Here is a 15,875-nt window from a genome sequence, read left to right as displayed (position 1 = left end):
CTTTAGCATTTCCCTTTAAATAGGACTTCTCTATGTAGGTCCATAGGGGGTGTAACTATCAAAAAACATCAAACAACTAATTAATACTCGGTAATATGTAAACAATGTGTTAACCTTTAATATTATTATCTCTTTGTAAAACTAAAACATAATTTTGAAACAGATATTATATAAAATAAATCGGTACACTCTTTGTTTTGGTTTGTATACACCCCTAAGCGTGTGAGGAATGGTTTGACCCAGCCCATCTGTTCTCTTGCGAGTGAGTGTTAGTGAAACAGATTGAGTCTCTCTGATGGTCGCAATGGCAACTGAGCCAACAGCACAAGTTTTATTATTCAGTTAAACTCACTAGAAACAAGACAAACTTGAACAGTTTCGATAAAACAACTTCTCATGTGAGAAACACAGCGAGCGGCGGTTGTATTTTGACTGAAAAATGTTCCAGGGATGTACAGTTTCAGTGGAGGAGCTCCAGTGTTGGTGGGAAGTCCCCGCCATAGCGCACTTCTGTTCTCTCTTCAGGACTGCCTTCAACTTACCTGACTTTGAAATTGAGGTAATTATTACATGTAATGTGGGGTTATTTATTATAAACGTGTATTTACGTGGCTGGTTTATTTATGGTGGTGAAAAGTCATGTCTATTGTCTCGGGTTCGACAAACCAAAGTGAACACCTATCTGACCTAGCATTGTTTGCTTTCTAATGTTATGATTAGCTTCATTTAGCTTAATTCCTATTGTACAGCTCGGAATGATCCACAAACCACACGTACCATGTTAACATAGTTTATTTTACTTTATTTTGTACATTTGCTTGAGTTTTTAATCATGGTGCTGCTGATTATTTGTATTTAAATACTGGTAAAGTAGATACAACAACAAGCAACAACATCCCAAAGACCTTTACAACAACACAATATTTAATACTACAGTTTAAACCAACATTTCTTCTTCCTAATTTGGCATGTAAACTTTATAAGTTCTAAGTTAATTCAAACTAAAGGACATAAGCAATTGGACTGGTGGACTAATTGTGTTAACATCATTTCCAGTTTATAACTGGGGTAACATTGATGCAATGTTTCATTTGCTCACATTCACTGTTACACAGACATTCCATTTAATATGAACAAATGTAGTCAAAAGGGAAAAGGGTTTAATTTTGACCCAAAGTCACATTATGCCTCTAAATTTATGGTATTTTAAACAATGTGCCGAGCTAAAATATAAACTTTCAAAGTAATTAAATCTGATTATTTTATAATGTAGAGATACCAGTTTACTTTGTGATGGTGCGTCCCGTTTCCTTACATGTGATATAAACAGGACTGGTTTTACTGTGTTTGTTCAATGTACATGGAAGAGCGGTTTATCACCAAGGTCTAAAAGAAACAAAAACTGTAGCCTTATGCTAGAAAAGTGTTGGTTGCATGTAATTCAAAACAGCTTCATCATTATTATTATAATTTTTTTAAATGAATGATGAAGCTGTTTTTTTTGGATTACATCCAACCAGACACAGCAAGAAGGTCCTGGGTTCGATCCCCAGGTGGGGCGGTCCGGGTCCTTTCTGTGTGGAGTTTGCATGTTCTTCCCGTGTCCGCGTGGGTTTCCTTTGGGTCTTCGATTTCCTCCCACAGTCCAAAGACGTGCAAGTGAGGTGAATTGGCGATACTAAATTCTCTGTGTTTTCGATATAACCTTGTGTGAACTGATAAATCTTGTGTAATGAGTAACTACCGTTTCTTGTCATGAATGTAACCAAAGTGTAAAACATGACGTTAAAATCCTAATAAACAAACAAACTAACATCCAACCAACACTGCTGGAACCTTGGAGATGCTGTCCACAGCCAGGCACGCCTTACATCTCTACCTTTACATGTCGAAGGTTGATGCAAGTTTGTTGTTGATTACACATGGTAAATAAAAAGGCAAGAGCAAAGGCTTATCTCTCGTAATGGACTCCAAGCCCATGGTGTATACAGCTCGCTTCAGTGTGGAAAGTGGCATCCGTGTTCCAGGAACATTGTTGGGATTGCTAATGGCTGGTTATATATTGATCATAGCTGTTATTAAACAGAAATGATTGAAATGAAGTATAGCTAGGCAATATTCAAAGTGAAGTAAGTATTTTCTTGTGTTCCAATTTCTACATTAGTTAAAGTAAAATCATTCTCAGAGTTCCAGTGGCTTTAGCAGCAACCTGTCACACTAGGCACAAGTCAGATATTCACCCTGGACGAGCTGCAACACACACTGAACGCAGCAACACACACTCTTACATTTACACGATTCAGAGAAGCCAATCCACCTTATGCATATTTTGGGTATTGAGAGGAAACCCATGCAGACATGAGAGGGAATGTGGCAATCTCTTTATGAACAAGGTCTGACGGAAAAGATTAATGAATTCAGATGACCTGGACCCATGTTTTTTTTTTTTTTTGGTATGTGCAAGTCTGCTACAACAATTATAAACAGTATCCAAACGTACATTATTGTCAACTTTATATTACACTTAGATATTAGCATATTATATGAATTTGAATCAACTGTGTCAGTAACAACAGACTTTTTACATAAACCACTTAGCCACCATGTTAAATGCAGTCCTCAAACTTCCTGGTCCTTTCTGGTAATAAAACCCCTTTCTGATGGTCTCCCTTTTGTGTTAGATCTAAAGAAGTAAAGCCAAGTTCATGATGAGTGTATTGTTAGTCAGCAGGCTGGCCTCATTGTTCATGAGTCATTTACAGCCACAACGCTCTAGTCTGGAGCTTTAACACGGACTCAATTGCTCAGTAGTTACTGGCTTTGTTGTTGAAATTGCCTGGAAGTAGAATTATAGCAAAGGCTGCAAGTAGTGTTTCATAATTGCCTTATTTACTCTCTTAGGAACAGGCAAAGGAAAAGGTTCTTTGGTGTGTTGCCATTGAACAGGGCAATTTAATCAGTTCGTTGTGGGGGAGCAGATTACAGAATGAGGCTAGCCCCTGAATGTTCAGTTTAATTATCAGAGTCCAGTGTCGACCTCAAAGTTTATATGAGCCAGTTAGTAATCAGTTTGTCACGTAAACAAATAACCTAGGTTCAGAAAAAACTGCTTAGTAACCCGGAAATACAGGATACAAGCTTTGAAAAAACACATGGTGCATTATTAACATTGCATATGTAAACATGGTTCTACTTCAAGTGGAGTTGTTTATTATCTAATATGCAACCCATCTTTTGTTCTATGTTTTAAACCAAAGACAAAGATTAGTGCTTAACAAAGCGAACAAACACTCAAACAAATGTTTTGCTTTTTGCCTTTTATTTTAACAAAAATCTGTGCCTGTTGGATGCATGTTCAATGTTAAAACTGGTGAGAGCAAGTGCTAGTCTAGAAATTCTCTTAAACTAAATGCATCCTGCCTGTTGAACTGCAGATTTGTTCTCTTAACAGGTAAACACATGTTTTTTTTCCCAAAGACCGTATGTTATGTAAGACATACAATGCATTTACACATTATAATGTAGTGTATAGCACTGTCGCCTCACAGCAAGAAGGTCCTGGGTTCGATCCCCAGGTGGGTTGGTCCGGGTCCTTTCTGTGTGGAGTTTGCATGTTCTCCTCATGTCCGCGTGGGTTTCCTCTGGGTGCTCTGGTTTCCTCCCACAGTCCAAAAACATGCAAGTGAGGTGAATTGGAGATACTAAATTGTCCAATACTGTTTGATATAACCTTGTGAACTGATGAATCTTGTGTAATGAGTAACTACCGTTCCTGTCATGAATGTAACCACGGTGTAAAACATGATGTTAAAATCTTAATAAACAAACACATTATAATGCACTTTAATGTGCTGATGGTCCAGGCTTGCATCCTGATGTAGGGATCCACTGATCGTGTGTATTCAGACAACATTATGAATAGAACCATGGTTATACTCTTGGTGTAAAACAACTAAATAAATAAATAAACAGACTATGTTATGTAAATACCGGCCCACATAAACACACAATGTATGGGTCTGTGTTTACTTCCTTCCTTTATGTTGTGATTTCCGAGGAATCATTACTCCAGACGAACATGACGCCCAGACATCAGTGTAAAACATCTTTTTGTGTTCTGTTTTGGTTCTTTAATATTTTCTATCCCTCTTTTCACTTGATACAGTGATACAGATGACTTCCATCTAAAATACATAATCAGAGAACAGAGGAGCATTTCTCTTAATGTGATTGTTGTGCTTATTGTTAGCTTTTGCAATTTCATACCTTTCATGCTTTAGATGTCCCTCACAATGATCCAGCACTGACCATTTCAGTTTCATCCATTCCTTTATCCTCGTCATGGTTGTAGCAGGTTTGGTTCCACCAGGAAACACTGGGTACTAGGGAGTGAATTGGAACATTGATTGGTAGAATCAGTACATGACCTCTCCAGCGCTCTTTTGATTAAATAGGTAAAAAGAATTATACTTCAGACAAGCTCATGGTCAGGTGTCCACATATTTTTGGGTTGTATACTGTATGTTGGCAAAATTGTTGCTAATGTTTTTATAAGAATTAAACACAATGGTCTCCATTAAGACAGTTTAGGATTTTAGTACATTTGTCAGTTAAACTGCTACCTTTTATTCTCTTGAATTGGCATCAAGTGGTAATTTGCTCCAAATAGTTTTAATTTGGGGGAAGAAAAGGTGAATTAGCCTTTCAAACTTGATGAAGAATGTAAGACCTGCTGGGCAGAGCAGATGATTACAAAAAAGATAAATCGATACTTGCACCTGCAACGCCTTTGTGCACTGAAACTTTAGCTGAATCCTACAAATGCAGTGATCTAGGTTACAGATGGCTTTACTGGTCAGGTCCTTTTCTTCTGAGGCTCGGTTCCGGCGGCCCAACAATAGAGTTTTGTGCCCCACCTGGCAGGCTTATGAAACGGCTGGCACATTGTTCCCTGGTTACCCTTCAGCTTCACTCTCCGCATCCCTGCCTGACGGAGACAGTAGCTCGGCAGGAAGAGGCCCTGCTCGCCCAGGCTATCTCCTTGCTCTTTGTCTGTCTTGTACACGCTTGATTTCCTGGCACTGTAGCTGTGAAACAAGCCCTAAAATTCCACTAAACAGGGGTTTCCAACTGAGAGAGCTTTACTCTCACCTCCTGTACAGAGATTTCTTCTTGTGATCCAGCAATTCAACAGTTCATTCTTCAAAGTTTATTTTTATAAATGTATGTTTTTTTTTTTAGATTGCTGAGACAACTTCACATTTTACTGACATGTTTTTGAGGATTTCAGCCATCTAATATCGCACCAATATAGGCTTTTAATCTTGGTAAAGAAACAAGGTACTGACTTATGCCTAGTTCACACTACACGATTTTTGCCCTGATTTTCGTTCGCCGACTGGTTGCCGCTAGATTTTCCGGCTCGGGAGCAACTCGGCGTTTGCTTGGCGATCGAAATGTGTGAACTACTCAACAACTCGATCCGAGCACTCGGTGACTGAAGAGAGATATTCAGCTTGTCAAATATCTGGATCTGAGTTGCCCAACTGGCAATGAGTGCTATGTCGAACAACCAATGAGAATGCAAGATGATAATGTGAGGGGAAACACAGGGGAGAAGTTGTAAAAAGGTGGGACAGGGGCTTAGTATAGTTTATATCTGTATATATTGGTATAAACACACAAGTCTTACAGTATTTCTGACCTTGTCGTTCTCTACAAAACATAACACCCACGTTGCATTGCAAAAAATATTTATTAACCCCCAACTCACTATAGAACAATCCATGCTGTTCCTATTTTTTCTTCTTGATTTTACGCTGCACATCAGCGCACAAACCTTGATCGCTCGCTACTTGTTGAGGTGCATTTTTGGGCGTGGTATTATTAAACCTTTCATCACTTCCCGTGTTTGTTTTCGTGACAGAACGTAGTTTGGGAGACCAGAGAAGCTCGCCTGTGATTCCAGTTGGTGATAGATGGTGTAGTGTGAAACCTCCTATCACCGATCAGTTGTGTAGTGTAAAAGCCACACAACGACTTGAAAGACTTCCGATTACAAGAGATCCAGTTGTGTAGTGTGAACTTGGCAGTACTGGATGTGTTGGGCTTTGTTTTGTGCTCCAACACAGTTTTGAACAGATGATGTTGGGTGGTCATCTGTCTGCATTGCTTGGTGCTAGTTCTCTGTTTTGCTGGGCTGCAACATTCACTCCACAGCTCAAAATAATGCAAAGCTACACACAACCAGTCAGTCAGAAAGCTGCTTCTCTTAGGTAAGAAAGATTCTACAGTGACTGAAGGGGGCTGAATTGGAGCACAGTCCAAATTGGCTACAGTGGTATTACCACTTTGTACCAATTGTCCCTGGGTTTTCTGATCAGAATGATGAACATCTTTGCCACCATTCTTTTTTTTAAAAGCACCTTCTAAAAAAGCTTCACTAAAACACTGTGCTGGGATGGCAGATGAAGGTACTTGACAGTACAACAACATTTGGGATGTCTTTGCTCTTGTGCCAGCAGTCCTCTCAGGCTTTTAATTTTTTTTGCGAGTGTCCCTTATGACCAGTGCTCTCAACAACACAGTCTGGTCAGTGGTTGTGTGTGTGGGGGGGGTGTATTTTCTGCCTGTGAATAGGCCCTTATTCACGATGCCCCTCACACACCACTGCTGTTCCAGCTTTCGCCCCGTTGGCATCACCATGACTAAGTCACAGATGGTGGCTCTTTCTTTCTTTGCCTTTTTCCCTCTGGAGGGTGGAGGTATTCTCATGACCGGGTGCTGTAGATCACCTGGGCCTTCTTTTCTTCCTGCCACTTCATGGTCTAATGATGATGGTAGATTTGGTCTGCAGATCAGATCAGGGCTTGCTTGTGTGTGTGTGTGTGTGTGTGTGTGTGTGTGTGTGTGTTTTAATCAGCCTGACAACTTTAAATAGAAGTTTCATGCCTGTAGTTATTTGTTTGCTTACTTTGTGTACCAGAGATTTTGATCAAATAAGTGAAGTGATGCTACCCATTGTGATGTGTAAAGCCGGCTCTGTGTGGTTCCTGTGGTTTGAAACAGGAAGTGAGCCTAAGATTCAGCATTTCCCCGACTATAAGCTGATTTCCATCTACCAGAAATGGAACTTTGTTTGTTAGGACTATGAAGAGTTCACCGCTTCGCAGCCCAGTGCATTTTGTCATTCGTTTAGTCATTTTTTTAAATATGCTTAGTATTCTTAGCAAACAGCCTTGTATTGTGCACTTCTTTAAAGTATATGCAAACACAACCATTCAAAAATTTCATCCTGGAAATGAACATATACACCGATCAGCCATAACATTATGACCACCTCCTTGTTTCTACACTCACTTTCCATTTTATCAGCTCCACACACCATATAGGAGCACTTTGTAGTTCTACAATTACTGACTGTAGTCCATCTATTTTTCTACATACTGTTTTAGCCTGCTTTCACCCTGTTTGTGGTCAGGACCCCCAGAGGACAACCACAGAGCAGGTATTATTTAGGTGGTGGATCATTCTTAGCACAGCAGTGACACTGACATGGTGGTGGTGTGTTAGTGTGTGTTGTGCTGGTATGAGTGGATCAGACACAGCAGCGCTGCTGGAGTTATTAAATACCGTGTCCACTTTGTCAGAGACAATCGCTCATCTATTGCTGCTGTTTGAGTTGGTCATCTTCTAGACCTTCATCAGTGGTCACAGGATGCTGCCCACGGGGCGCTGTTGGCTGGATATGTTTTTGGTTGGTGGACTATTCTCAGTCCAGCAGTGACAGTGAGGTGTTTAAAAACTCCATCAGCACTGCTGTGTCTGATCCACTCATACCAGCACAACACACACTAACACACCACCACCATGTCAGTGTCACTGCAGTGCTGAGAATGATCCACCACCTAAATAATACCTGCTCTGTAGTGGTCCTGGGAGAGTCCTGACCATTGAAGAACAGGGTGAAAGCAGGCTAAAACAGTATGTAGAGAAACAGATGGACTACAGTCAGTAATTGTAGAATTACAAAGTGCTTTTATATGGTAAGTGGAGCTGATAAAATGGACACATCCCCACATCATCACTGAACCCAGCTTCATGCTTTACCGTAGGGATGGTATTCTTTTGGTCTGGTATTTTGGGATAGTATTTTTTTGGAAAGCCCTGCCTTTCTTGCACCTGACAAACCTCCCATCCAACCTTAATAGAACTATGTTTCATATTTTTGGTGACTTATTAATCTTTATTTTTGTTTAGAAAGACTTACAGAAGTGATTTGTTAGTAAACATTTCATATTTCTTATTCTAGTACAGACAGTAGTCCAAGAACACAAATCTACTGAAAGCCTGTTAGAAAAATACATAGAAAAGCAGATTTTTTCATTTCCACATTCTATTTAATTTTGCCCTAATTCTTTCTGGCATATTCCAGGTGACCTGTTCGGTGCTTCATGGTTGAAAGTGGCACTTTCACTGGGATCCAGGGTTTGAATGCCCATCTGTGCTATCGTGTGGTTGGGCATCTACATACAAACATGATTGACTTATCTCGGGCGGGGTGCCTAGGGCCCTGAAATGTATTGGTATCCTGTCCTGTCCATACATCATAGCCTTCACATCCTCTGGCATCAGTGAGTCTTGGCCATCCAACATTGCAAACAAAAGTGATTTTTAAACATTATTTTATGATGGAAAACCTGAATGCTTTTTGGCTTGTTAACTTTTTGCTTGGTAGTTTTTGTTGCTGTTATGGCAGCCAGTTATCCCTTGGAATCTCAGTTTTAGGCTCCAATACTGTTACACTCAGAACCTTTCCAACAACCATACCAAGCTACATTCTAGTGATTCACTCCCCTCCCCCTGGATTGATTGACAGGTCAGTGCAGCAGTACATGCATCAGATGGCTTCACATGGGGAGTTTGTTGTTCTGTGCTGGGGGTGTGGGGCACATACTTCTAGGGGTTTGTTTCAGCCACCTCTATTGTTGCTCTCCCCATGAGTCCCTGTCTCTATCTCCAGAAAACACAGTTCACTCTCTCTGGGACTTCACTGAAATGAACTCGGGAGAAAACATTGGTTTGCTGAACTGTTATTACATCTAGTCTGGTTACCGTGTTTTGACACTAGAATACACAAACTTGTTGGTGGCTATAAAGAATGAAATTCTGGTGTCATCAGAGGTTGCAGCTTGCGCTCTTCAGACAGCTGAGTGTGATTAAAGGGTGGGGGAACCCGCAAGTGTTACCCCACAGCCTCTTAAGGGTTTGGGTGTGGGGAGGCAGGAGGCTCTGTGCAGTACGTGACTGAAGCATACCCACTCAGGGAGACGTGAGGGAGCCTGAACCCTTGTCGGAGGAGGAGGTGGCAAAGCGTGGGTGTGTGTTTTGGGCAGGCCAGTTGTATTGATGTATTCAGTGCCTGTGTGCTTTGAGTAGCTGACATGGTAATCTGGAACAAAAGCTCAGCTAGACGCACTCATCTGCTCTCGGGAACAGTTGTTTGGAGAGATGGACTGCTTCTCTCTGATGTCTGATGATGGGCAAAAGTTTGCTCTCCTTTACTTCAGGTTTTTAATATGTTAGTTTGCTTTATAAGGTCACTGCAGCCTGGACTTTGTAATTGTACTTGGCAAGGATGCAAACTTTGTCAATTTATTTTATTCATTTAATCAATAACAGTGATTACTCGAAGTCTAATTCTTAAAAAAAAAAAAGCACATAGAGACCTATCAAAATATTAAACACAGCACAGATTTTCAAGTCAACACAGCTTTATTAAATAAAAAATAGCTTAACCTTATAAATGTGGGTGAAAAGTAGAGCTTTTTATAAACATAACATGACTAAAATTAAGGCTAGCATTTAAAAAAGAGAGTAGCTGCATCCGAAATTGCATACTTCCATACTGAACAGTACGCGAAAGCAGTATGCAGGAGTGGTTAGTATGTCTGAATACGTAGTATACATTAAACAGTACGCGATAAAGAACCTAGATGACCTACTGCATCGGCGGCCGTTTTTGAGTATGCAAACGATGCACACTTACTCCAGTGGTCCCCAAACACCGAAAGAAAAGATAATTAGAAATCGCTACGAGCAATTACATTTTCAATTCTCTTTGGGTGTTAGCGTCTCTAATCACCACTAGGTGGGAGCAGCTTCTCGTTGCAGCGAAAAAAGTTTAGGGTTCCCATCGATTTTCTTCTATTTTAAATCCTCCCATCCCTACCGGTCCGTGAAATTACGTATATCTTCTATGAAACCGGTCGGTGGTGCAAAAAAGGTTGGGAAGTGCTGTGATGATCTACCCCATAATTCAAATGGAGCTGAAAAGGCGTTTGCAGCGGAGAAGAAAGATGGCGGAAAACGTACTGCTTTACCGGCCGAGCAGTGCGAACTGCCTCGAATCTAATACGTACTGCTTAAGTATGCGATTTCGGACGCAGCCAGTGACTAGCTTACAGTTCAAGACAGAACGAACTCAACATACTCGTTATTGAGTTGATACCTTAAAGCTTTTTTTTTTTTAATTAGTGTAGTATTATTAGCGGGCCAGCAGAGTTTTACCTTTATATTGTCAGATCTATATTGTCAAATCTGTGAATCATTTCTGTTATAAAAAAATGGCTGCTTCTTTTCACCAGTCAGCGACGGCTTTATACAAAGAGCTTTAAGACGCACAATGAAACAAGCTATGCGCTCTGTATTTTTCCAGTGGCTTTTGTGTGTTTAGAATAATGTGAATTATGTGTTTTGGTTTGACTTTGGTTGTATGTGCACACTGTAGCCCACTCTGTGTTCCCGAAGCACAGGAATGAAATTGTCATATGTGGTAAAATAAGAAGCGGGTATGTTTTTTTCCTTGTTCGGATGATTAACTTCTCCTGGAGTTAATGATCCTCACAGACAGGCTTGACTGGTGATTTAAACCCCAGGAAGCGTCTGGCCACCCAGCCTTGACATTGAGACAGGCTCAGCTTTTCTTACTCTGGGTTAAAAAATAAAAACATAAAAACCCCAATAAACCCAGACATGTACAATGGTGCTGGACATCATGACAGTGTAATATTGATGCCTCTATAAATTGTCCTTGTGCTTAGCAGTATCACCATTATCATTAGTATTAGTATCAACTTCAAACTGATTTACATTTGTGTTTTTATTATTTATTTGTTCAACCCCTTTTCCTGGAAAATTTGGAAAACTTTGTGTTTATCTTTGTGAAAATTAATTTTTCTTTGACCTTAAAGTCACACAAGTACAAAGAAAAGATTTCCAGTGTTTTCATTGATCACCTCCATTGTATTTTGTAAAAAAAAGAAGAAAAAAATTAGGACAGATTGATGTTTACCACTGTGTTATATCGTCTTATGCCTAGTTCACACTACACGATCTTTGCCCTGATTTTTGCTAGCCAACTGGTCGCCGCTAGATGTAGCAGCTTGGGAGCAATTTGGTGTTTGCTCGGCGATCGGAACTCTGCTCTCAATCGCTATGTGTGAACTGTTCAACGACTCAATCGGAGCAGCTCGGCGAGCGCTCGGCGACTGAAGAGAGATATCTAGCTTGTCAAATATCTGGATCAGTCGGTTGCGACTGGCAATGAGTGCGGTGAGGGGGATAATACAGTTTCTATTAGAATACATTAGCACACACACAAGCTTTACGATATTTGTGAACTTGTCCACGCCAAACCATAATACCAACACTGCATTACGAAAAATATTTATTAACCTCCAACTCACTACAGAACAAAACAATCCCTGCTGGTTGCGTTGCCAAATCCACTCGGATTCATTTATTTTTCTCTTTGATTTTACGCTGCACATTGATCACTCGCTACTTGTTGACGTGCATTTTTGGACGTGGTATCATTAAACCCCTCGTCAATTCTCGCGTGTGTTTTCATGACAAACCCTAGTTTGGGAGACCGGAGAAGCTCGCCTGCGATTGCATTTGGTGATAGATGGTGTAGTGTGAAACCCCCTATCACCGATCAGTCGTGTAGTGTTAAATACACACCGACTTGAAAGACTCCCGATTACAAGAGATCCAGTTGTGTAGTGTGAACTGTACAGCGACCTGACGACTTGGAAAGTCGTGCAGTGTGAACTTGGCAATACATAAACTTTCCTATTAAATACACTTTTTAATAGTTTGGAAACTGTTTTGCAAGTGGAATTATTTGTCCTTCCTGCCCAGCAGTTTGTGGCAGCCTTTGTCTGATTTTCATCTTCATGATGTGCCATAAACACTACTCAAAACATTAAGGGAACACTTGAAGTGCACATTGGATCTCGATAAACAAAAGACTTAAATTTGAAAATCCTTACCGATATGAATTGTGTAATTTGTTTAGAACAAAATGTAACAACTGTCAATGGAAACCAAAATAATCAACCCACTGAGACCTGGATTCCAAATCGGTAAAAATCTGTGTAAAATTGAAATCACAGGCTGATCCAATTCTCATGAATTTCATCACGGCCCCCCACGTGCCTGTATGCATTTTGATAACTTCTGGGCATGCTCCTGATGACACGGCGAATGATATTCTGGAGGATCTCCTCTCCCAGGCTGGGATCAGTGAGCTCCTGGACAGTCTTGATGGCATCGGATGTGTTGATACAAAACATCCCAAAGGCTCTCAATTGGATACAGGTCAGAGGTCAGCTGAGGGCCAGTTAATGGCATCAGTGCTTTCTTTATTTAAGGAACTATCTACGCACTCTGGCCACATGAAGCCGGGAATCATCCTCCACCTTTGTATCTACAGTACCTTCACACACATGCAAGTCACCCAACACTGACTGAGATTTCTCTGGATTCCCTGAATCTTTTTACAATGCAATGTAGGGTTAGATGGTGAAAGAACTAAATTATTTACAATCTTGCATTGAAAATGTTCTTTTCAAACTGATTCTCAATTCTTTCAATTTTATTAATTTACATTTATTCATTTTGCTATGACAAACACAGTCATTAAAGCAGTAAGCCACGAGAGACCGTGCGTTACTGTGATTTTAGCACGGGGAAGGTTGTTTTGCCTAAAACTTCGTTCATGAGCTAAAATCATAACAGTAACGCACGGTCTCGAGTGGCTTATTGCTTTTATAAAACGGCGGTCAACATAAAATATAATAAATACAACAATGTTTAATTCATAAATGTATTTATTGTGTATAAACTTACAATAAAGCATTCTTCCGCGATGCAAAATAGTTCGATTAACAGTGTTGCTAGGCAACATGAGGGCGAAAATAACATAAATTTTTTCTATTCAGTGGCGTATTAATATGGAATGATGTGAGGTGGTCATAGGTGTGCGTTTATCGGGGATTTTACAACGGCTTCGAACGCGGCTCAGCCAATCAGATTTTAGGACCGGAACTATCCGTTTTATAAGGACAATTTTGTTTCTTTAATTCACCTCACTTGCATGTTTTTGGACTGTGGGAGGAAACCGGAGCTCCCGGAGTAAACCCATGCAGATACGGGGAGAACATGCAAACTCCACACAGAAAGGACCCGGACCGCCCCACCTGGGGATCGAACCCAGGACCTTCTTGCTGTGAGGCGACAGTGCTACCCACTGAGCCACCGTGACGCACCAAGTTCTTTCAATAAGTCACGAACTGATTAGCCATTGCTTGTGAAGACTGAGTATAAAAGTAAGAGTATAAAGGAAGGAATCACCAAACTAAAGGCTCAGGCAGGACAACATGTTACTAATTCACCTGTTTAAGGCTTTAAAATGATCTAACATAAATATTATAAACCTTTTAAACCTAAAAACCGTTAACTGTTGTTATGTCGTGTCCTGACTTTTTAAAATTGTGTTGGAGGCATCAAAAACTAGATGTTCCAACTTCTCTGGAAATTGACTTGTAGAGTTGGTCAGAAATCCAGGTGTAGATTTAATGAGTGAGTTAATAGAAACAATGGCATGACAAGTCCTATAGCCTGTTATGCTACATGTCTGAGCAGGTGGTTGATTCCTTTGAATTGTTACAAAAGCAGTCTCATATTAATATGGCAAGGCGTCACGATAAGGCTGCTCTTCAAGCCAAAAGCACCTGAAATCCCACCCACTGCGGTAATGATTGATTAGGAAAGATGTGGAAATGGGTGTGCAATTCAAATCAGTCTGTGGCTGCTGACTATCAATAGGGCTGCAAGTTGAGTGAAATATAAAGTGTATTGTGTAGTATGTGGTTTGGGATGAAGCTTCTGGTTTAAGCATGTGAACAGTGATGGTATTTCCTGATATTACGGTGGAAGCATTGTCTGTTTTTAGATAATTAGCTTATTATGGCAAACATTATATTCATTTTCATTTATTCATTTTTGGCATTTAGCAGACGCTTTTATCCAAAGCGACTTACAGTGCTGTGATAGTATGTATTGTCTAAGCTATTGAAGGTTAAGGGCCTTGCTCAAGGGTCCAACAGTGGCAGCCTGGCAGTGGTGGGGCTTGAACCAGCGACCCTTCAATTACTAGTCCAGTACCTTACCCTCTAGGCTACAACTGCCCTTATAATGTTTCTTTATTGACACACACACATTAATTTGCCCATTAATGTTATTATGTCCACACCATTGTCCAACACCTACTATACAGGAGTGAGCATTGGTTTAAAGTAAAATGTCTAGATGTAATGCCTTAAAGAGTTAATGCTTCTCATTACTTTTACATCTTTTGTACAACAAGAGAAAGTTGGGTATTTAAGTCTAAAATAGGGTGTTGGAACTATTTTCTGTACATAAACACAGATATTTATATTCATACTACAGTTAATGCACATTAAACCTGTGTTCTTTGGTGACTGGAAGTTGTTGTTGGGAAGTTGTGATGGGCAGGTTTTGTCTTGGGAGACAGGTCTTTACATGGTTATGTCCCCACCCCTCCCATCTTCCTATTGCTCCCCTTAAATAACAACGGCTGCTTCCCACCATCTGTGGTATGCCTCTGTCGTACATCGGGGACTGACGCTGACGTCTTGCCCTGGATTGGCCTTTCCAGACTGCTGACCCAGGCTAAGCAAAACATCTTAATCAGGTTTTTCATGGACAGTGAATGTCTCTGCAGGTCATTTGCCTTCAACCAAGACTTCAATTGTGATGTTAAGCCTCATAGTTTGTACAAACGAGTCAGCTTATTTGGTTGGTAACCCAGATGTTGGCCTAGTTTGTTTGCTATTTGGTTTTTTGGAAACGTGTAAATAGGTCCCTGGCTTGAAAGTCTAACAAGTTAAACATCATTGTATCATTCAGGGGATATTGTTCTACACCTGGTTAAGGTTATTGTAGTACAAACTGTTCAGCTTATCCTACATTAGAATTTTTAAATCATGCCGTAGCACAGTTTATCTGGCTAGTGTTACACTACAAATGATTTGGGTAATCTCTGCTATAGATTCATTACATTTCAGTAAATGTTGATTATTAAGATACATAATTATATCTAATTATTTGAATTGTCATATTTATTAATGTAACATTTATTTATATTAGTGAAACTTCTTATTGACCTTTGTGTCTGCAGTCCTTAATATTTTTTTTTTCTTCCTCATGTTCCTACTTGCTATTAGTAAGTTTGTGTGTGTGTGTCTGCCCTGCGATGGACTGGCGCCCGGTCCAGGGTGTTACTGTGTGCTTTGCCCCCATTGAAAAGCTAGGATAGGCTCCAGATTCTCCAAATTCTTTGTGCTCATATAAGCAGGGCTAGTTTGACTTCAATTATTAGCCTGAACCAAAAGCATTCCAATGGGTAAAAGTCTAGAAATGTAGATTGTAGGAGTGTCATGATACATGGAACAGTGATTTTTCTGTGCTAGAAGAAAATTACTGTGTGTGTGGATTTAATGTAATAA

At 40.2% G+C, this 15,875-nt stretch overlaps 1 protein-coding gene across 2 annotated transcripts in view; it reads left to right on the top strand.

Annotated features, from left to right (window-relative positions):
* The first annotated feature begins 328 nt into the window (after positions 1-328).
* LOC134319545 (chromatin remodeling regulator CECR2) overlaps positions 329-15,875 on the top strand; it is a 51,892-nt gene continuing 36,345 nt past the window's right edge. For both annotated transcript variants that reach the window (XM_063000777.1, XM_063000776.1), the window contains exon 1: positions 329-559. In XM_063000777.1, coding sequence (XP_062856847.1) covers positions 440-559 — 120 coding nt within the window. In that variant the 5' untranslated portion in view covers positions 329-439. The remainder of the gene's footprint in view (positions 560-15,875) is intronic.

The sequence above is a fragment of the Trichomycterus rosablanca genome, chromosome 8 (assembly GCF_030014385.1).
Source record: "Trichomycterus rosablanca isolate fTriRos1 chromosome 8, fTriRos1.hap1, whole genome shotgun sequence".
In the NCBI taxonomy this organism is placed as follows: Eukaryota; Metazoa; Chordata; class Actinopteri; order Siluriformes; family Trichomycteridae; genus Trichomycterus; species Trichomycterus rosablanca.
This window is presented reverse-complemented; position numbering and strand designations above follow the sequence as displayed.